Raw genomic sequence first — 23,084 nt, 5'->3', positions numbered from 1 at the left:
CGGGTGGATCCCGGCCGGGCGCGTGCAGGAGTCTGTCTGACTGTCTCTCCCCATTTCCAGCTTCAGAAAAATACAAAAAAATAAATAAATAAATAAATAAATAAATAAATAAATAAATAAATAAAGTTACTTCCCTGCTTTATAAATCATCATTACTGTGGAACCGGTGGGCGGTTAGAAAATTTTACTACTAACAGAGATACAAAAGTGGGCAGTAGGTATAAAAAGGTTGAATACCCCTGGGCTAAGCCATGAGTTGGGGACATACCACATTGTGGCAGACTTGGCCAATGCTTTTTTTTCTATTGATATAGCTGCCAAGACCAATTTGCCTGCAGTTGAGAAGGAAAACAATGGGCCTTTACAGTGTTACCCCAGGGCTATTTGCACAGCCCCACCTTGTGCCATGGGTTGGTGGCTGCTGACCTGGCTAAATGGAAACAGCCAGAGGCAGTTTGCATGTACCATTATATTGATAATACTATGCTAACCAGTGATTCCCTTCCAAAATTGGAGCAAGCAATCCCTACCCTGCTATCCCATTTGAAAGCATGTGGCTGGGCAGTCAATGAGAACAAATTACAAGCACCTGAGTTATCTGTTAAGTTCTTGGGAGTTGTCTGGTTGGGTAAGACAAAAGTTATCCCTGATGCAGTTATAGATAAGATCCAAGCATATCCCATGCCCACTAGGGTAAAACAGTTACAGGAACTTTTAGGTGTATTGGCGTATTGGTGAGCTTTAATACCCCATTTGGCTCAGTTACTATGCCCCTTGTACAACCTTATTTGAAAGGGGGTTCATTGGGATTAGACTGAGCATGTGCAAGGTTCATTTGCTGCTGCTAAGAGAGCTTTCAAGGTGACACAGACCTTAAATATGTTTGATCCTGCCAGGCCCTGTGAGCTGGATGTTCATGTAACCTCAGAGGGGTTTGGATGGGGCTTATGGCAACGGACAGAGTGTTTACGGTAACCTACTGGGTTTTGGTCCTGTTGGTCAAATAAGTTTTTAAATATGATATATGTTTGCTCGCTTATAGTTTGTATTGGGTGTGGGGGACAGGCTGTAAGCAGGCAGGGTGGTTATAGCCTAAGGTTTAGTTTTAAGACTAAACTTTTCCCCACACCCTTTACTGATTGCATGATGTGGGGTGGTGCACTCTCATGAAGAATTCCATTATGCCTCAGATAAGTGACTTTGTATCAGAGTTGTTTGTATATTGGATTAAAGGTTTGGATTTCTACACTATAAAGTGGGGCAGACCAGGAGCTTGCTTCCTCTTGGTTCCTGAGATTAGCATTAGAGGGGAGAGCAGAAAAAAACCACGTGGAGGAGGCCAGGAGAAGTAGCCAAGATGGTGGAGCATTGAAGGAGAAGCCAGTTTGTGCAGTTTGTGTAGAGAGAAGGAGATGGAGAACAAAGGTGAATAAGGCTGGTGAGGCCTGCTCTCACCTTCCACACAGGGGCAACACCCATTGGGAAGAATGACCCAATAAATGTCAAGTGTTGACCAAAAAGATTACCAATAACTGAAGAAATATGTAAGGGGGTCCAGAGAGAACAAACACTTCTGATGTTCCCATCTATCACTCTTCAGGTTGAGAAAAGAATAGGTACCACCTTTGTAGGTGGAGGTATGAAAGCATGAGAAGAAAAGTGAATTCTTCCATTGTATATGTGTTGCCTGACTCAACAGTCACACCCACAAAATAGTAGATACATGGTTATCTCTATCTGTACAAGTAAGAAACCTGAGGTTCACAGGTTAGGTTACTTGCACAAGCTTAGGAGTGTCCAAATCCAAACCTGGAGTTCCTCCAGGATTCCTGTTCATGTTCATTATGCTGTACTTTAATGATTGGATCTGCCATAATAAAGGGCCACACACTTGGTGGATTAAAACAAAAGGAGTCAATTATCTCATTGTTCTTGAGGCCAGAACTCTAAAATCGAGTTGTTGGCACCCCTTTAGAAGGCTCTAAAGGAGCATCCATCCTTCCTTCTTCTGGATTCTTGTTAAGAAGTGGGGCCTTTGGAAGCTGCTTAAGTCATGAGAGTGAAACCCTCATGGATGGAGTTAGTGTTTTTATACAGGAGCCTCCAGAGGGACCCTGAACCCCTTCCCCCATGTGCAGGAACAGAGAGAAAATGCCAGCTAAGAAACAGGAAGGAGTCCCTCCCAGAATGTGTGACCAGCCTGGCACCATAACCTTTGACTTTCAGCCTCCAGAGCTGTGAGAAATAGAGTTCTGTTGTTTATAAGCCACCAGCCTGTGGTGTTTTGTCACAGACGTCTGAGCTAAGACATCATCTGAACTAATTACATCTGCAAAGATCATTTCCAAGTAAGGTCACATTCTGAGACTCCAGGGACAACCAGTTACAATGTACAATGACATCCACAGGACAACCTTCTCAGCCAACTAACTGTGGAATATAGAGGGCATTATGAAGACATGCAGAATGATGTTTGCTGTGCACCAGATTTGAGAGACAGTAGAATTAAGGACTAAATATAAGTGATCGTAGAACATTAGCCATGACTAGACAGTCAAATAAGTGTTGTGAGAGAGGAAAGGGGACATGGAGAGAAGGTGAAAGGAAAGAGATATCAGTGGCTACATGCTCCAAGTTTAAATTGATTCCAAAGGCAATTGAGATGTACTTGTCATCAAAAGTATAATGCTTACAAAAATTAGGGAATATTTGGTAGCTTCATATTCATTTTGAAAATATCCCTTAATTTTTGTGAGCAGTTTACAATGAGATACTACCTTACGCCTGTTAGATTAACTGTTATCATCAAGACAGATAGTAACAACTACTGGAGAGGCCGTAGAAAAAAAGGAACCCTCATTCACTACTGGTGAGAATGTGAACTAGTACAACCATTATGGGAGAAAGTATGATGGTTCCTCAAAAAATGAAAACTAGAACTATCATATAACCCAGCAATCCTTCTACTGGGTATCTATCCCAAAAACTCAAAAACATTTTTATGCAAAGACACATGCACCCCCATGTTCATCGCAGCGTTGTTACAGTGGCCAAGACATGGAAACAACCAAAGTGTTCCTTGATAGAGGACTAGATAAAGGAAAAATGGTACATATATACAATGGAATACTACTCAGCCATAAGAAATAATGACATTTTGCCATTTTCAACAGCATGGATAGAATTCAAAATATAATGCTAAGTGAAATAATTAAATCATAAAAAGCTAAGAACTTTATCATTTCACACATAGGTAAGATGTAAAACTGAGACTTGTGGACATAGACAAAAGTGAAGTGGTTACTAGAGGAAGGTGAGTGGGGAGAAGGGAGTAAAAAGGGCCAAATATATAGTGACAGAGTGCGTTTGAACCTTGGACAATGGGTACACAATGTTATGAATAGTTCACATACGATAGAGATGTTTACCTGAAACTTATGTGGCCCTATGGACCAATGTCACCCCATTTAATTTAATTTCTAATACAAAAAATAAGTAAATAACTGAAGCATATGAAATAAATTGAAATTGCTGGCAGAGAAAGAAGGTTACAATTCTTAAGCAAATAGAAGGTTTAGCACCCTGGCCAGTTTGCTCAATGGATAAAGTGTCAGCCCAGCATGCGGATCTCCCAGGTTCAATTCCTGGTCAGGGCACACAGCAGAAGCAACCATGTGCTTCTTCCCCCTCCCTTTCTCAATTATTTCTCTTTTCCTCTCCCGCAGCAAGTGGCTTGATTGGTTTGAGAGTCAGCCCAGGCACTGAGGATAGCTCATTGGTCCCAGCTTCACTCTCAGGCACTAAAAATAGCTTGATCGATTCAAGCATCAGCCCAAGAGGATTATCAGATGGATTCTGGTAAAGGCACATGCAGGAGTCTGTCTCACTGTCTCCTCTGCTCTCACTTAAAGAAAGAAAAAAAAGTGTAGGAAACAGTTGTGTAAGGAAGACCAACATTAACAGTATCCCCAACCAAGAAGAGTATCAGATTTTATCTGTAACAGCTATTTATGGTGTGAAAAAAAAAAAAACATTTTATTTTTTTAAAGATTTTATTTATTGATTTTTACAGGGCGAGGAGGGGGACTGCGAGAGAAGTATCAATTTACAGTTGCTTCACTTTAGTTATTGATTGCTTATTGTATGTGTCCTGACCAGGCAAGTCCAGAGTTTTGAACCCTCAGCATTCCAGCTTGACACTCTATCCACTTTGCCACCAAAAAAGAGATACTTTATATTTCACTTCCCCATATTTTGCCCTATAATGAGATTTCTAAGTTCTAAAATTTAATTCTAACTCTTATAATTACTTATTAAAAGTCTACCCCAAGGATGTCCTACCTTCCTGCAGGTATATACCTGTCCATCATGCTCCTCCTAACCAACTATACTGTTCTCAACGTTCTAAAATCAGAGTGAACCCATTCTCTGTTCACCATCATACAGCCTTGTTCTTCTGCTATGTATTCTTTTCAGCCCCCTCCATTTATACACAAGTATTGCCCAAGCAATCATCTTAATCTATTTTTCCCTTGTATCAATTAATTCAGCATCCAGAAGACTAAGAGAGTTTGACTTCCACGAGACACTGTGTATTTCATTCACCAAGGTTCATGAAATGTTTCTGCTTCTTGGAAGAAGAACTAAGTGGAATTCCTACCATGGTAGAACCTCTCTATTAGATAGTAAAGCTCCACAGACCCAGTGAGGATTGACTGGTTTTAATTTTACGATTATAAAGTGAACACTCAAAAACTATATCCCAGGAGTTAGTGTATTAGCTTAGTATGGTTAGATGATGCAGTTGAGTTTTAATTGCAGTGAATCTGAAATAGGGCAGTACATTGGTTGATATAAAATTTCCCTTAAGGGCAGACTGCTTTTGTTATAGGGTCCTGCCTTCACTCAATATCCCTCCTTTCTCTTCCAGCCTTCAATGACCCTCTGTTACAGAGAATCCCAATTAGACTGGTAAATCTACTAAAATGAGCAAAAGGGTCAGGGGAAATGAGGGAAAAGTGAGACAAAAACAGAATGAGAATAAAAGAATTGGGGGGAGGAGACATTTCCCACACTTCACCCACAGGGGATCATTTGCCAGAAATTAAATTGCACTCCAAGTAGCTTTAGCCAATATGGGTCCTTTTCACAGGGTCCCTCAAGGGATTTATTTCATCTGGAACTTTGAAATCCTTCCCTAGTGCCAGTGCTAATTTTCACAGCTTGGCTACAAATAGGAATCTGATATCTATTGTTAACACTTTCACAGAACCTTTAGAACATTGGACCATTGGTGATCATAGGCAAAGAAAAAGTAGTTAGCAGAACCACAAATGTCCCTGTTTGCCTTAAACTATACGGACTGTCTGTACTAGTCATATGGTCCCAATAGTTCTTGAAGGCAGGGACTGTATTTTACTCACTTGCCTATTCCTTACAGGGCCCAGGAATTATTATAGTTTGTATAATAATAAATATATTACCAGCTGGTTAATGGATAATGCATTAGATTATCATAATTTACGATATCATAATTCAGGATATCAAAGTCATCTCAACCAAAGCACCTGACAGACAATCGCTTTGACAGACCACTGCTGATATCATAATAAAGGCAAATTTAATTAAATAATAACCAACCTCTCTCAGCTCCTCCCACCAAAATCAGGTGATCTGGGAGAGATTAGGAGGTGACCAGAATCTAACAATAATGCTAATAATTTAAGCCTGTTTCTTTCTCACCCCACCTACCTGTAGACTGCCTGCTCCAACCACACACCAAGACAATGAAATTTCTTCTGGGCTTTTAATCCTGGAAGACAGAGCTATCTGTTGAAAATAAGATAAATAGGAAGGCAAACCTTCCATCCCATCCCCTTTTGCTCCAGCATAGCTCCGAGGACGTCCCCACACCAGACTCAACTGTTTGGATGTTCGCTTTTTTACAAATAAACCAGGCAGGTCTGAAAGTGTTTGACCTTCCAATCATTAATGGAGGCCCTGGAAAGTCCTCATCCAAATCAGTCTCCGATTGAGCTTAAAAATAGTGTTATTTGCCTCAAAAGCTAGTATCTTCTTGTTTCTGTCTACTCATTTCCGGTTTGAATACCTGGGAGAGTTACTCTGGACTTCATGTGGCAAACTGTCAAGGGTTGATTTCAGACTTAAAAGACAGAACTCCGACAGTCAAGAGTCGTATAAATGCAGAGATGGCTGGAGACTCTCTTGAGGCTTTTGGGCTCATCTAGTTTGAGCAAAGCTCACCAGGCTCCACAAAAGATGAGGCCATGTCAGAGGCACATTAGGAAAGAAGTATCTGAGGACTGAGAAAGCTGTCAGGGTAGCAGCTTGTTTCCCAAATCTTTAAAAAAAAAACAACAAAAAAAACAAAAAAAAAAACGCCTGACCAGGCGGTGGTGCAGTGGATAGAGCGTCGGACTGGGATGCGGAGGACCCAGGTTTGAAACCCTGAGGTTGCCAGCTTGAGCGCGGGCTCATCTGGTTTGAGCAAAGCTCACCAGCTTGGACCCAAGGTCGCTGGCTCGAGCAAGGGGTTACTCGGTCTGCTGAAGGCCCACGGTCAAGGCACATATGAGAAAGCAATCAATGAACAACTAAGGTGCTGCAACAAAGAATTGATGCTTCTCATCTCTCTCCCTTCCTGTCTGTCTGTCTCTATCTATCTTTCTGACTCTCTCTCTCTGTCTCTATTAAAAAAAAAAAAAAGCAAGGGTATTAATAAAAGTCCTCTCTACAAACTAAGAGGCCGTTTGAAGAGGGGATTCTTTTCCTTCAAATAGTCAACTGGAAAATACATTGTTTGATGAAACACATGTAAAAATCTTTTTTTCTTCTTTCCTTTGCAAAAAAAAGGGTGAGAATCAAACAAAGTAAAAACCTGGGCAATTTGGATTTTAACACTGATCCCAAGTTGTGTTGATCACACAAATGTCCCCAGGGCCCCAGAAAGCAGAGTGGTGTGTCCAGCCTGAGGCTGGGCAGGGGCTCACAGAGGCCAGCAGGAAACCTCGGATCTGTGGCCAGGGTCTCAGAGGATGGCAGGCTCCCAGTTTACAAAACCTTAGACTACTGTTCTGTTCTGACAGGCTCCGCAGAACTGAGACTGGGGAGGTGGGAGGTGTGTTAAGATCTAGCTTCAGAGATAAGAGTAGGGAACAAGAATTCAATGGGGTGTACAGTTTCCATTTTGGCAAAACAAAAGGAGATGTAGAAAAGGAAACTGAGCAGGTCCTGATGAAGTTTTGCATTTCTTTCAGGACTATGAGATCAGCTCGCCTCCTTTCAGATGGTCCCAGAGCTTAATGTGAGAAAGATTTTTGTGGGATCAGACCAGAGAAACATTTAGAGGCAGCAAAGTATGCCCTAGAATGCTTCAAATAACTCTATGCAGGCAATGACCATTTTTTGTCCTTGCAAGAAATGGCCTCATTCATTTGTTCATGGAGTACCCACTCTGTGCCAGCTGTTGAGACGCTTTCAGGGTCCTGCCCACATGACTCTCACAAGGCAGCAGGGGGAGGGAGCTAGTCAACATGCCACACCAAACATTGCAAGCAATTTTCATAACAGAAAAAAAAGGTAAGATGTAGTGAGAGCAAATAATAGAGTCCCTGGAAAGGTGTCATTTGTAGAGAAATTAAATGTACATATGAAGATTAAAAAAAAAGTGTCAAGATGAGACAGCACAACTTAGAAACCCTGATAAAAGAGGCATTGGTGTTTTTTGTTAGGTAGCCAACTGCTTCAATGGTCACCAAATGCTTCAACCCTTGTCTTTGCAACACATTAAAATGACTCAAACCTTCCCTTCTCTCCCAATAAATCTAAGCAAGACCAACAACTACTAGTTTAACAAACATTTACTAATAAAATGTTCCAAGACCACATCTCTGATGTACCTTGAACTAATTAACAATTTAGCTTAGTGGAGAAAAAGTTCACTCCAGGCACTTTTATAGTGAGACAAAGTAGGAAGTTCTTTTGCATGCGTTAATGCATTTTTTTAAAAATTGAATGTCCTGAAGGGAACTTAATACCAGAAATGATTTTATAAAGGCAGAATTTAATTTTAACCTTCATATTTTATATCTTGAAAATGTTTCATTAATTTCAATTGAAATAATTAAGAGATATCTATATAGACATGGGTCACACACACACACAAAAAGAGAAATATTTCTTGGTCCAGATGCTTGGAGTTATTATGGAAAGTGAGGTTTGGTTCGATAGTGGTAATAGTAATATACAGCATTTTATAAGGGGAAAAAAAAGATCTCAATAATTTTTTTTCATTTATTTGGTCCTCTATGTACAGAATATTTACTTCCAGATTATTTCAAAGGCGCTAATAATCCATAGACCGCTACTGTGGTAGATGGCATAAAAGGGTCCCCCCATTCTTCACCTGCCCTATGTCCACTCTTGGCCATATAACTTGGTTTTGTCCATATAGTTTGAGGACATCCAAGGTCAGCTGGCAACCAGCACATCCCAAACATGTGGAGGAGCTCAGACAAGACCAGAGAGAGTCCTCTCCCTTCCTCCCTCCTAGATGCATGAGCGATAAGAGCTACCTGACACATGTAGTTGATAATGTGGCTGTTTGTGTAGCGTTATAGTAACAATACTGATGTGACCACCATCCCAAAATAATCCTCATCTTCTCTCCAGCATGCTCAGTTCTCTTGCCTCTGTGGTCTGCAATATCACCTTCCTGGAAAATGTCCATCTGTTGATTAATCTAAGTTTCTGCTTCCTCAATGCTTACATTGTGTGGTTAAGTCACTCAGGAGAAAATCACAAAACTATTCATACAAGGTTGCTAGACAAGGGTGCTAACACACCTTAGCCATTATCTCACACAACACAATCCAGCACCCCTGTTCTATGTCTCTAATAAAGTCCTCCCACCTTCCTCCTCAGGAGCTACTTCAAACTTTCCTAGCATCCCTTGAGCTCCCAACTCCCTTATTATACCCTTCATTCTAAAATAAGTCTGCCTCCTCTTCCCACTATAACCCCAACTGAGTGTAAAGACCCATGTAGTTCAGTTTGGGAAAAATGTCTTATGCAGTGAAACACAGTCTGCCTCCACAAGAAATTGTAAAGTAACTACACTCTTTTAATTGTATTTCTCTTAAAATGCAAAAAGGGAATCCAAATGTGTAATTTACTGCTATTCTTAGAATCATTCTCTTTCCTCACTTAATTATTTAGTCTCGCTACAAAACAAAACAAAAAAATTTTGAACCACTGCAGAAGTTTCTACCAATTTCCCAAAAGCTGTTTCATCCATACTACACAAACAACCTTCTCCTCCAGTTCCTTTCTGCCAATGTATTAAAAATATACAATCTTATCCCCAAACCTAAACTTGCCAAACCCAAATTTTTATGGAAGATGTCAAGCAATGTATGTAGTTAAAAGGAGCCATAAATAATTGCTGGTTATAAGCAAGTTTGAAAAGCCTCGCTATCCTGACCCATGGGTTTTCTGCCTTGGTTGCTTATGAGAATCTCCTGGGAAGTTTAAGAAACTTCTAATGCCTTTGTCTGCTCCTCAACTCTGCCCCAGGCTCTCTGACTTAATGGAAATGGAACAAGCCCTGGACATCTGTGCTGTTTAGAGCTTCCCAGGTGATTCCAGTGTGCAGCACAGTTTGTGAACCCATGTGCCTGAGTAATACCATAAAAAATATTGCCCAGGTGGACACAAAAGAATCACAGCAGTGTAACTAAGGGTATAAGTAGAAGAAACCAAAGAACTCATTTATGCAAATCTGTCTTCTACCATAGTCCAAAGAAATAGAATGAAGCCAATTTCCCTTCTAAAATGAGGACTCAATGAGATTATGGGTTTCCTATTTGCACCCAGAGTACTTTCCAGAATTGGGGGTGTAGGGAGGGAAAGAAAGAGGAAAGAAGAGATGGGATAATGTGACATATTAAAAGGCTCACCTGACCTAACACATAGAAGACCCAAGTTTACTATTTTATCATTCACTGAAGTGAATGCCTCAGAGTTGCACATTTTCTCACAAGGTACACGAGAACATAAATTCCTTCTTTGGTTCTCTCTCCTTTCTTTTCCATAACATATCAATCTTCCATGAAAGTCTCCTTACTGATAAGGGAAGTGGACAAGGATGCATGTACATCTATCTAGATAATATGACAAACTCAAAATGATTCTATGTGATTCTATGTGCACATAATTTCTTGTAGTAAGTAATATCTTTGTCAAAGTCATGCTTTCAAAACCCTCTTCTTGGTCCTCAGAATCATAGGGTAAAAGATGATATGGAATCCATATGTGCCCACTGGGTCTTTGGTGCCCTTTGCTGAGAACACCTTCTCTGGTCTGGCCCCTAGTTTATACCCACTAAGGAAAGGAGGTGGCACTGCATCATCTATCCTTGCAGAATGACATTCTGGCTCCCATGGATACAGTCCATTGTCCTTACTCACAGCCTCTAGTCCCAGATTTCTTCATGCACATACGGCCTCTTCATTCTGACTTCCACCTCCACCCATCCCATGGCCCTCCAGCAGCTGAGCATCCCCTCAGTGGGGGATAAACGTCTAAGTCATGTGCAATTCACACAGAAGAGCCAAGAGTTCTGGCCCAGACACACAATTCCAGGCTATTCCTGTTGCCATATCCACCCATCAACCCCACATTAGGACAGAAGGGCTGAGGCCCAAGCTGAGGTATTCCTAGGTATTGTCAACTTTCTCCCAGCCATGTCCAAAAAAGCTCCTCCATACTTACACGGCTGTTTCTAAAAGCATTGACCTTTCCATTCTCCCCACCATTCACCATTCACTGATGTGACAGGGTTTCCTTCTAGCTCTGCCCTTGTCCCATATCTCTATCTATCTATATCCTAGTCACATGTCTTATCCTTACAGGCAGAAAAGGGGCCAAGAGAGAAATTGGCTTAACTATAAGAGAATCTAAATCATGAACTATTTCCAAAATAACATTTCTGCTGTGCAAGCATTAATCCTAGTTATCTTAGGCTGGGGGCATGGGGAATATGTGCAATAAATAGAGCTGATATTGTCTGAACATTGATTGTAATCTAATCTGGTTACATAATTTGTAGAATCCAACACAAATATGGAACCCTTTGTTCAAGACATTGTTAAAACAGTGACTTAGGCATTCAGCCAAGTGTGACAGACACCCTTCTGAGTTGTACAGGTTGCAGTTGAACTGGAAGATATCCCCCACCTCCTTACCCACCAGACTGTGACCAAACCTGATGGTGGAAAAATATCAAAAACATTAATCGGTAGAATTTCACATATAATTAACTTCCAGGTGCTAGAAAAAGGCACTCCCCCCAATTTATTTAGCATAGCAGCATTATTTTTAAAGATGTCTTTCAAAAATAGTAATTTATACTTTCAGTTCTTCAATCATCTCATTCTATCCATCCTCCAATTAGAGGGGAGCTACCTGAGCATGCCAAATGTGTGTCCCCTTTTTTCTATCACTCCCTTTGATATTTGGGAGAAGGAATGTGAATATTGGCACACCTTCAGTTCATCCCCCTTTATGTAGAACTTCCAGAATTCACTCTGGGCATGACAACTGCTGGAATTATAGAGCAGATAGCAGCTTAGTAAAAACTAAGAGCAATTTTTAAAATGACATCTTATACCAGTTTCTTGGGATCTATCTGTTTCTCCCATTCATAACCAAGATATGAGAGAAAAAAAAAGGAGGTGGGGAAAAGAATGCCATGACTCATCCAATTTGAATTGTCTTGAGAAACTGCTTGCTTCCTTCAGAGCACTTGTGTCTTTTTTATGGTTTTATCATTACTCTCTGCCAATCAGAACATATGAGCAAAAGATAAACCCATTTTCTAGCACAAGGGGGAATTAAGCCATTGGAACAGTATTACTATTCTTTATTCAATAGTATCAGTCATGCATTATGAGTAGTAAATTTTCTAGCAGTATCAGGGGTATCTAAATGATGAACAGGAATAGCTTGGGGTTCTCTTTTTTTTAAGTCATTATGAGAGCAATAAATGAATCCATCCACAGGTGCTTCACTGTGGTACAAACCTTAATAGAGTCCAGATTTCTAAATATCAACATGACAGACAATAAAATTAGATATATTCTTGTCCAAATAACAAACTGCTGACTTAGCATTTGGGGCATATCTTTGTCAAGATCACTTTTTAGAGCAACCCACCATAAAGGACCTGCTCTTTGCAAACTGCAAGTCCAGGCCACTGTATGGCGATAGACATAGATGAAGACCTATCCAGACGTCTCCACTGTGAAAATGGCTAAAAGTAATGAGCAACAATAAGTATTCCCATACCTATTGTGTATTGATTTCTAACAGTTTCCCAAATAGTTACCCATTTATCTTAGCAACAGCTCTGTGAGGCAGGTTTTATTATTATTCCTGTTTTACAGATAAGGAAACTTAAGTGCAGACCAAGGTAACATAGCCAGAAAGTCACAGAGCTGGAAGACACAAAAAGTCCACCTGAAAAGTTGGCACTCTTATCCATAGGCTACAGTCTTTCTCATGGTAGAGCAGGAGACACCATCTAGGCACTAAACTATCATAGTAACAATTTAGAAAATTAAAATTCCACTTGGCTTCATATCTTTATTATTTTACTCAGATCTAGCATGACCTTACAATGATCAGTTGGATGTACAGGCAATCATAGCCAAAATGATTTGCCATTTGAATTTAAATACAATGGTGCTGTTAATCTGTGCTTCACATTGTTCTATTCATAAGCAACAATGACTTTATCAATGATTACGACTTAGTTTTATAAACATGTCTCCTTCCAAATAACTTGAACAATTTTATGATCATTTAAACAAAGGAATTAAAACTAAACAATAGATTTTAAGGTTAAATGGACTGTTTACCCCACACAGTTACTCATTGTTTGTTTTGTACAGCGACCTGCCAGCTTTGCACATCTTTAACCAGATGCTAAAATGTGCCAGCCAACTCCTAGCCAGCTCTCATTTGCCAAGTTAGGGGTGAATCAAATCACTCTGAGAGTTGGGGTCAGCTGCCTTTTTAGGGTTTTGAATCATGACAGAGAACGACCCAGTATAAAGCAATTAAGTCTGACCAGTCATGATGGCCATTTAATGAGCCTTCTTGTGGCAGAAGGGAGTTCACTTTACCTGTCTCAAATAGGTTCTGATATGTCACAGAGCCTGCATAATAAATAATTTAAATGCCGGAGTAATCCAGCAGGAAGCCTTTCTTGCTGACTGTGTAGTACCTGGCTACATTGTCATAAACAGAGACCTGCCCTCTGATTGGTTCACTAAAAAACAGGAAAATGGAACGCCTCTTTTTTATGGGTGCGAGAGTTAAAAGCACCAGTTAAGAGTTGATATCTGTGATTGTGCTTCACATCCATTTATCAGGCAAAATGGACAGGCCCTGTCTCCTGTGTCACACACCTAGAAGGCACAGCCCAGGGATTGAATTAATGGCGAGGAGTAGAGTGTCCTATAATTACACAGGAAATCACACACTATGCTATTTAGCTAGCAAAGCTGAGTGGTTTCTGTAGATGGTAAATTAACCCAGTGGGGATTGGGGGAAGAATAGTTCTGTACAGAAAATTTCTTTATTCATGAGAATAATTGGATATTGAAATGCCATCATATATTGTGTCTTGATTCAAAACTGTCAGCTGATATGTGAGCCCCACCCCCCACCACTGCCCCTCTCCTCAGGCCCCTGTGTGTCTTTGCTCAGCCAATTATGGAGTCACCTAGCTGCAGGGAGGCCCAGAGCCCTGGACCCTGGGCTGCTCTCAAATCACATATTGGGGCACAAACCTTCTGGCTTGAGAAGCCTGTCCTGATCTACATTGTCCATTCAGGTCATTAAAATGACCCCAAAATGAAAAAAAGAGAGAAATAATACTATTTAAAAATATACAGATAAAAGAGCCTGACTTGTGGTGGTGCAATGGGTAAAGTGTTGACCTGGAATGTTGAGGTCCCCGGTTCGAATCCCTGGGCTTGCCTGGTCAAGGCACATACAGGAAGCAACTACTACGAGATCATGCTTTCTGTTTCCTCTCTCTCTCTCTCTCTCTCCCTCTCTCTCTCTCTCTCTCTCTCTCTCTCTTCCCTCTCTCTAAAAATGAATAAATAAAAAAATCGATAAAAGAACTATCCATGTTTAAGGTAGAAATGGGAGCTTGAGATCCAATATACCGTCCTCAAGGAATTAAAAGAGCCCATTTTTCCTGTTCCTGTGTTATTTCCAGCCTTTTCCCCTCCACCTCTCTGCTCTGAGGGCATCATTCAGAGAGAAAGCACCAGACAAATGTGCTGGGAGTTCACAAGTTGTGAAGTAATTGCATTAGCACACGGAGAAAAGGGAAGGGACTCACAAAATCCTGATTGGCATTTCTCTGTTTAAAAGACATTCTTTCTCTATACCTGAGCATGCCCAGAGGAGCTGTCTCTGAGCAGCTGTGAAACTGAACCTTTTTACTTCAGGGTTAGTGCAGAGAGCTCATTAGCCCCGGCACTACCCTTAGCTAAACAGCCTTGTTTGCATATGGAAGCAATAGAATGTGAAGGTGTTAAAAAGGAGAAATTGCTGCTGCTACTCCTGACTGACATGTCTATCTGGGCTCTTGTGTTTACAAGAGAATAAAGAAGCTGCCCCAGAGCCCCTACTGGGCCTGATTACTATGCAGAGGCTCCTTAGATTATGTATAATTGATATCCTTTTTCCCTCCAGCGAACCAATGGCAGCTCTCAGGAGTAATGCTAATTCTCCTGCATTTTACCATCTGAGCAAACATTACGAATTGCTATCTCTCCACTTAATAATTTTTAGAAACCAAAAAAAAAAGGTGACATTTATGTTTTTCAGAAGCACAATGACTGAGCAGTGGGTGTGAGTTTACTGCTTAATAACTGAATCAAACAGTTGAGATAGTACTGGACTTGCTGTGTGTGTGTGTGTGTGTGTGTGTGTGTGTGTGTGTGTATACCATGTTTGATAGAAATACACTAAACAACACCCACTTTTTATTTCTGGCAAAATAGTGCCCCTAACAATCCCCATCATTTGGGGAGCCCGTTGTCGCTGGAGTAAGTGAGCCCTGTGCATTTGAGTTCCGGTTTGCATTTGAAATGCATCCAAGGGAGCTGCCACCACTTGCAATTTCTAAATATACCTATGCCTTGGTGTAATCTTCCACTGAGATGGTTCTTTGATGTTTTAAGTTTTGAAAGTTCATTTTTGAGAGAATGAGTCAAGTTATGTGACACAAGTGGGCAAAGGGGATGGAGTTCAGCTGGTTTGCATCTCTGATCTCAATGTGTAGGTTGCTCAGAAGGGGAAAATTAAAACACATGAGATGAGTGGTGTGGAAGTTTCTGTACTCCAGCTTCAGGAAAACCACTCAGTCTTCCAATGCAGCCAAACATCCCAACTTCTTGTTGAGGAGCCCTGAGGGGCCACTGCGCCACCTCACTCGCAGGTGTTGTAAAGTACCAAAAGCTACAGAATCAATATTTATATTTTAAGAGGCTTAAAGAACATTTTATTAATTTGGGTTAAAGTATGCAGAGAAATTTTGAGAATAATCTCTGTACTGTGTGATTGGCATAAAACCAGGATGGCCCTTGGCATTGTATTGTAAATGCGAAGGGAAGGAAAACATGGATTCCCTGACATTCCACCACACCTGTGAGGAAGGGGGTGAATGGCTAGCCAGGTGCAGAAAGAGAGAAGCCAAAATAAACCTTTTCTTATAGTGATGAGCCATTTGCGGGTATTTGTCCCCAAGGAAACTACCTCTCCCATATAAATGCATATAGTTAATGTGTATGACTCTAGACAGGGAAATGGCGGATGGACATTGGAAAATATAGGAATGTCTTTTAATATGTAAAGAGACATCTTTCTATTATTATGTTGACTTATAAATTTTGTTTTCGCCAAAATGATGTATGGCTTGCAAATTGAACATGGTCCTATCATGTTAAAGGGCATATGACTATAACCAATAGTGGTAAAGGGCACCTAATTGCAATTTTTGCTTCTATACTTCCTGCTTGCAAAACTATAAAAACTAAGTAAAACAAAGGGCTGGCACGCTCTCCCTCAGATTTCTGTCGGAGTTTCCGCCGCTTGGCCAAGCTAGACAATAAAGCTTTGGTGTGTAATCAATGAATTTTGTTCGTGTCTTCAATGTTTCGAGTCCCTCCGGATTAGGCTTAACATTGTAAACATAGATGTCGGTGCTTTACTTAAAGATTGGCATGGATAAGCTTAAACACGCCTACCGAAAGCTAATACGACAACTGGTGCAGCTGACACATTGCTTCCAGCATAGTATGGTCCCCAGAGAAGTGTCCTGACAGCAGAACCCCCTCAGCTTGTGCACCAGATCCAGACACAACTCCTGAAGCAGTTTCCAAGGTCATGAAGAAAGTTTAAAGTCAATCTGGGGGGACTCATTTATACTGGTAAGAAAAATTAGGGGATATTTCAAAATAAATATGAAGCAATAAAAAAAAAGCATTTTATTTTATTTTATTTTATTTTATTAAACAAGAATATCAGAAAAACAAACTGTTGGGCAGATAAAGTTGTTTTTTTCTCACTTTGTTAAAGATGGCGCTGCCCACATGGATGCCTTGTAACCATGAGTGGAAAAATTCTGCTTGACCTTTTGACTAAAATTAAAGGAAGCAGGAATTGACTGCTCCCTACCATAAACCACTGAGAAATTTGCTTAGAGCTAGTTCACAGGAGGCAGCTCAACCCCAACCGAAACTGCTTACGCGAATAGGTATGTGTTCCTGATATAGATAGGATAAGGGTTAATGACTAACTGCCAACTCAGCTTCTGTAAATGGTTGCTTGCTTGCCTACCAAAGTATAAAAGCCCTTGCAAAAAGACTGAGAGTGCTCTTGGCCACCTCCTTGCCTTGAGCCCGCTCGCGAGTGTAATAAACTTTTTCTTCTGTTTTACCCACACACTTGGGTCTAGAGTCTTCGTGGTGCGCCCTCGGTCAACATTTGGAGGTTCTACCAAGATCCCGCTTCCTCGCAGACCACGAGACGCACACCTGATGCTTGGTGAGTGAAACTGGCGGTGGCTGTCAGGCAGGGACGTGAGTTCCTCCTGGCTGCGACCGACAGACGTGTCAGGGGGTCGCAGGCCACGACTCCAGGGGATGCCCTGGAGTGTGAGGACGACCAAGGATGCTTGGAAGTCCATCTGCTGTCTCAGACAGAATCTGTAGATTTGTTGCCAGTTTCCAACCGAACTCGTTGGTCCGGACCGCTAGGTTTATTTTTAGTTTCATTTTTGCCGTTCACGGCGCAGCCGGCTTAGTCTATTCGTCTTTGTGATTGTCCTGGTTATTGTCTTATTTGTGTGTGTTATTGTCTTTTTGGGTTTGAAATGGGACAAGGAGCTTCCACCCCACTGTCCCTGACTCTGTCTCATTGGTCTGAGGTTAATGCCCGAGCCCATAATCTGTCTCTTCTTGTTAAGAAGCGCAAGTGGCAAACTTTCTGTACCTCTGAGTGACCCACCTTCGGAGTAGGTTGGCCGACCACTGGAACCTTCCACAAAGACACCATAAAGGCGGTTAAAGCAGTTGTCTTCAGTCCAGGACCCCATGGCCATCCGGATCAACAGCCTTATATTTGGGTTTGGGAAGACCTGGCCGACGACCCTCCTCCTTGGGTCCGACCTTTCCTTCCTCCCCCTGCACCCTCCCTCCCAACAACCCTCTCCACCACTCCAGGCACTCCCAGACCTGCTCCAACTCATCCAGACCTCTGCTCTATGCTTTCACTCAAACCTCCGGAGCCAATGGTGCCTGCTTCATCCCTGTATCCCCCCCTTCCCTCTTCTGTTCTCCCTGAATCTCAAACTGACCTTTTTGATTCGGGACTCCCGCCTCCCTATCCCAGGGATGTCCCTGCCAGCACTGCAGGTTCCCAGCTTGGGGCCCCACATCAGGACGAACGGGGACCATCAGTAGAGGGTCCAGCCCAAGGTACCCGGAGCCGGAGAGCACAAAACCCAGATGACGTGGCCGTCACCCTGCCCCTTCGACCTTTCGGACCCCCTGTCCCTGATGGCCAAGGGGGGAACATGCCGGCGCTTCAGTATTGGCCCTTCTCCTCCTCAGATGTATACAATTGGAAAAACAATAATCCGCCTTTTTCAGAGGACCCTGTCAAACTTACTGACCTTCTCAAGTCTCTTATGTTTTCCCATCAGCCCACTTGGGATGACTGCCAGCAGCTTTTAGGTATCCTCTTCACCTCAGAAGAAAGAGACCGAATTCTCCTCGAGGCCAGAAAATTGGTTCCTGGACCTGATGGTTGTCCTACTCAACTCCCCAACCTTATAGATGAGGCTTTTCCCCTGAAGCGGCCTAACTGGGACCCTAATACGCCTGAAGGTAGGCAGCAACTCTTACTCTATCGCCAGACTCTGATGATGGGTCTCCGAGCGGCGGCGAGACACCCCACTAATTTGGCTAAGGTAAGAGAAGTAATTCAAGGGCCAGAGGAATCCCCATCCAGATTCCTAGAGAGACTAATAGAAGCCTATAGAAGGTATACCCCTTTCGACCCTGAGTCTGAAGAACAGAAAGGGGCACTGGCTATGGCTTTTATAGGACAGTCGGCTACTGATATTCGGAGGAAACTCCAGAGGATGGATGGGTTACAGGACATGGCTCTGAGAGATTTAGTCAAGGAAGCTGATAAGGTATACTATAAAAGAGAGACAGCAGAGGAAAAGGAGCAAAGATTAGAAAAAGAACGTGAGGAGCAGGAAAGTAAGCGAGATAAACGGAGAAATAAAGAGTTAACGAAGATTTTGGCTACCGTAGTAGGGAAACAAGATAGAAGAAGAAAGCATAGTACGTCGGGCCCAAACCAAAAACCAAAATTAGGACCTAACCAGTGTGCCCACTGTAAAGAAGAAGGACACTGGGTCAGGGATTGCCCTAAGAAGAAGAAAAAGAAGACTGAGGAAATCCTTGCCCTAGGAGATTAGAGGCATTGGAGTTCGGACCCCCTCCCCGAACTCAGGGTAACATTCAATGTGGAGGGGACACCAATTGACTTTGAGGTAGATACTGGAGCGGTTTACTCCGCCCTGCAGAGCCCGCTGGGTCCCCTCTCAAACAAAAAATCCTTGGTCCAGGGGGCAAATGGATGCCAGCATAGGTCATGGACAACTGAAAGGACAATGGACCTGGGGAGGGGAAAAGTACAGCACTCCTTTCTGCTCATACCAGAATGCCCTGCCCCACTGCTGGGGAGGGATTTGCTTACCAAGTTGGGGGCGAGTATTGATTTCAAACCTCAGGGACCAGAAGTAAGATTCAGTAACCCTCTTGTCAGTCAGCCTGTTGTGACCATGCTGACCTTGTCTGCTGAAGATGAGTATAAACTGTATGAGACCCCTGCCCCTGGACCCCATTCAACAGAAGACAGGTGGCTTCAGAGCTTCCCAGAGGCCTGGGCAGAAATGGCAGGGCCAGGATTGGCAGTACAAAGGCCTCCGGTGGTAGTATACTTAAAACCCTCTGCCACCCCCATAAGGGTCAAACAATACTACATGAGTAAAGAGGCCCGGGAAAGCATTAGACCTCACATCCAGAGGCTGCTAGGACAAGGGATCCTGAGGCCTTGTCAATCAGGGTAGAACACCCCTCTGCTACCAGTGAAGAAACCAGGGACAGGGGACTATAGACCAGTCCAGGATTTGAGAGAGGTTAACAGTCGGGTAATGGACATACATCCAACGGTCCCGAACCCTTACAACCTCCTCAGTACCCTCAGTCCTGACAGGAAGTGGTATACAGTACTGAACCTGAAAGATGCCTTCTTCTGCTTGCGCCTGCATGAGGACAGCCAACCCCTGTTTGCTTTTGAATGGACTGACCCTGAGAACAGACTCAGAGGACAGCTCACCTGGACGCGGCTACCCCAGGGCTTCAAGAACTCTCCCACCATCTTTGACGAAGCGCTGCACCAGGACTTGAGTGCCTACCGAGCCTCCACCCCTGAGGTAACTCTGTTGCAGTATGTTGATGATCTGTTACTTGCAGCCGCCCTCTATGCAAATGAGATGCAAACTTAATTATCGAATTGAGTAGCAAGTGACATATTGGTGGGGGTGAACAGAAGTATGTCAAATTGGATGAGAAATATCCCCTAATTTTTGTGAGCAGTGTATTTTCAACATGTTGTTGAGCAACTATTAAGAGACTGAAGAAGTCCCATGGCTAATGGTGAGGTAAAAAGGATTTCTGCCCCATCAAACATTCTGTTGACTGAGGGAAAGAAATAATTAAGTAGAGAATTGGAATAAATTGCAATGTGAACCCAAATAAAGGAGGTATAGAGTGTTTGAGAGCTCATGAGGCATTAATTCTGACCCGCAATCAGAATTATAGTAAACCTGCTTATAGTAAACCTGCAAATCCACGTTTACTATAAGCAAGGAAATTTGGAACAGCCCTCATGTGTCCTGATGACTTCATCTCAAGGCCCAGTCTGTGGGAAGTGACCTGATACCCAGAGAAGAATAGGTCATTCCAAACACAGAGTGGGCTCAACCTGCAGCTGGAGGTGTAGTGGAGAATGTGGTGGGCAGGCTTGTCTGTAGTGATGAACAGCTTCTCATTTTACTTTTTTTTGTTTTCATTTATTTTCACTGCCCTTGCTTCCATTTGGGGGAATTACAGTCCCACAATTACACTGTTGTGTGAAGTGGAGCTGCCCATGTGAAGAGAATGAAGTGGGATGTAAAAGGAGTGATTCCAGCTTTCTTTTTCCCCACCACTGATGCTTGGTGCACATTCTCAAAGGGGGATTGAGTGTAATGTCTCAGGTCACAGAACCCTCAAGTCCTCTGGATAGTGTGGTAGAGGAAGAGCTACAGTGTGAGAAAAACAGAAACGATTCCTGTATTTTCATTCCCAATGGATTGGTCATAAAGCACTTCCAAATTCCCAATGCTTCATCGATCGCCATGATTGAAGTGTAAGCTGGTTCATTCATCTTAGTCATCACATTCGCCATGTGCCTTGAGGAAATTCCAGCTCTGTTGCTTTGAGTTGGAATGGTAAGAAGATAGCCATTCTCAAATGCTGCGACAGCTTCACTCCAATGCAGAGATGTATAACAGGTCTAAGATTGGCCACAGGGTGCAGCCAGGCTGGGAGCAGGACTCCCTGAAACTGCGAGGAGAGGCAAATCAGACCTGGCCTAAGCTTCCCCACTCAAACTCCTTTTTGGGATGAAAGAGAAGAGGAGAAGCTTCACCCTTACAAACTGCTTAGTTGCCCATCTTGCCCAATCCATCAATATCTGCAAGATTTCCTTCTGTCCTCCGATGCGGTAGCCAGAGCTACCAAAGCCATGAAATCTCAGCCAGGCTACAAAGTTAAAGCCTTTGAGAAAACGACTCAGGGATGTAGTTCAAGATTTGTTACTCTGTCTTCTATAGATGGTCAGTCAGCAGACATAGCTCTGTATTCCAAGAACACAACATCTATGCTTCTTTCCTGGTTTTCAATATTTCTCTCTTTTGACAAATTTTATTAAGGCTCAGGACAATGGCTATTCTACCATGTAGCTTTTATGTTTAAATTAGTTATTTTTAATTTTTTTTTTTTTTTGGCCTAGATTTTCTTCCAGATCTGTTCTCTCTGGGTATCTTCAAATCAAAACAGACTGTTCTTGCTGAATCACAAAGAGAATTAATCTTCTGCATGTGAGCTTCTGTTAGGTACCTGTCTTTGCTATGTTGCACTGAGCATATCAGAGCCCTAAACTTTCTATGACAATGACTCACAGGATGTGATGGTCTGGTTCCGACAAATCTGTGCAAACAGTGGAATTTCTCCATGGCATTTCCTCTCCAGAAAGAGAGTTCCGAAGAAGAAGAAAAAAGAAAAAGTTGCCTCTATTTTAATCAAACAGAGACAATAAGACCACTGGTCTTTTTGCTTCCTTCGAGAGAGAAAAAAAAAAGAACCTGTATGAGGACACTGCTGTGCCCTGTATGCCAAAGACCAGGCAGAAAGATGAAGATTTTAAGGCAGTGTGTGGATCAAGAAGACATTGCCATACAGAAAGTATGTGTACAGTACTAGATCTACTAAGTTGAAAACACAAAGTTCCCATTGTTTGTTTTCCCAGTGTGTTCGGGAGGGTATTTGGAGAGGAGCTCAAAGGCTGTAAGCGGCGAGGGACAAGGAAATTGATATCTCTTAGAGACATGCAGGATGGTTTCACAGAAAAAGTGAGAAATGAGGCTTTGAAATATGAGTAGGAGTGTAAAACAGGAAGAAGGGAGCCCAAGAAAACAGAGCAATTTATGAAAAGGTAAAGAGACATTAAAGAAAGTCAAGTCTAGAGGTCAAAGAGAGGTAAGACCATGATAGGAGTAAGAAGCATGGGCCATAATGTTGGAAGCCAGCTGTCTTAGAAATGCCTTCAAGAAAATTAGTAAATATTCTAACAGGAGAGGTTAATTGGAGATTTGTCCTTAAAAAGAACATCCTAAAATTTAGCACCAGTCATCCCTAAATGGGAGTTATCTCCACTTATCAAACAAAGTTTATTGTCTTGCAACTTCAACTCTATACAATACAGTATAGTCAAGATCTAAGAGGTCTTTTGAATAATCACAGGGTCATTACAGTGCCCGGAGCTGCTCCCCTTTATGTTCTCCTGCAGGCTCTTCTGGAGAGCGTGCCTCAGACCCTCACACAGATTTGGTCTCTGCTATGTTGAATTCTAATGAGTTAGACTGTCTTCGTAGATTTGAAGTTGTTCATTGACCTTCACAATAAATAACAGGTACATTGAAGAAAGGTAGAAAAAACAGAAGCAGAACAGCCCAGTGATCTGACACAATGAGCCTTACTTTTCTTGACTATGAACATTCAATATTTAAAATTTGAGAGCAATCAAGTGTGAAGTTTCAGTGACAAAATCTGGATAAATACTTAAAGGTACCAATAAACTTT

The 23,084-nt window shown here is 42.2% G+C and overlaps 1 protein-coding gene across 2 annotated transcripts; it reads left to right on the top strand.

The window, feature by feature from the left end:
- Positions 1 to 16,997: 16,997 nt before the first annotated feature.
- Positions 16,998 to 23,084, top strand: LOC136338106 (uncharacterized). 2 transcript variants are annotated; one of them, XR_010731916.1, is made up of 3 exons: positions 16,998 to 18,574; positions 19,957 to 20,113; positions 20,793 to 23,084. XR_010731916.1 is itself a non-coding variant. In XM_066280124.1 (2 exons), the coding sequence occupies exons 1-2, from the start codon at positions 17,867 to 17,869 to the stop codon at positions 19,975 to 19,977; spliced, it is 729 nt and encodes a 242-aa protein (XP_066136221.1). In that variant the 5' UTR covers positions 16,998 to 17,866; the 3' UTR covers positions 19,978 to 20,122. The 2 variants fall into 2 exon arrangements, 1 of the variants encoding a protein (XP_066136221.1); XM_066280124.1 differs by lacking the exon at positions 20,793 to 23,084 and having other exon boundaries at positions 19,957 to 20,122.

Source organism: Saccopteryx bilineata, chromosome 5 (assembly GCF_036850765.1).
Source record: "Saccopteryx bilineata isolate mSacBil1 chromosome 5, mSacBil1_pri_phased_curated, whole genome shotgun sequence".
In the NCBI taxonomy this organism is placed as follows: Eukaryota; Metazoa; Chordata; class Mammalia; order Chiroptera; family Emballonuridae; genus Saccopteryx; species Saccopteryx bilineata.
The sequence above is the reverse complement of the archived record's forward strand: the minus strand, read 5'-3'. Positions and strand labels throughout refer to the sequence as shown.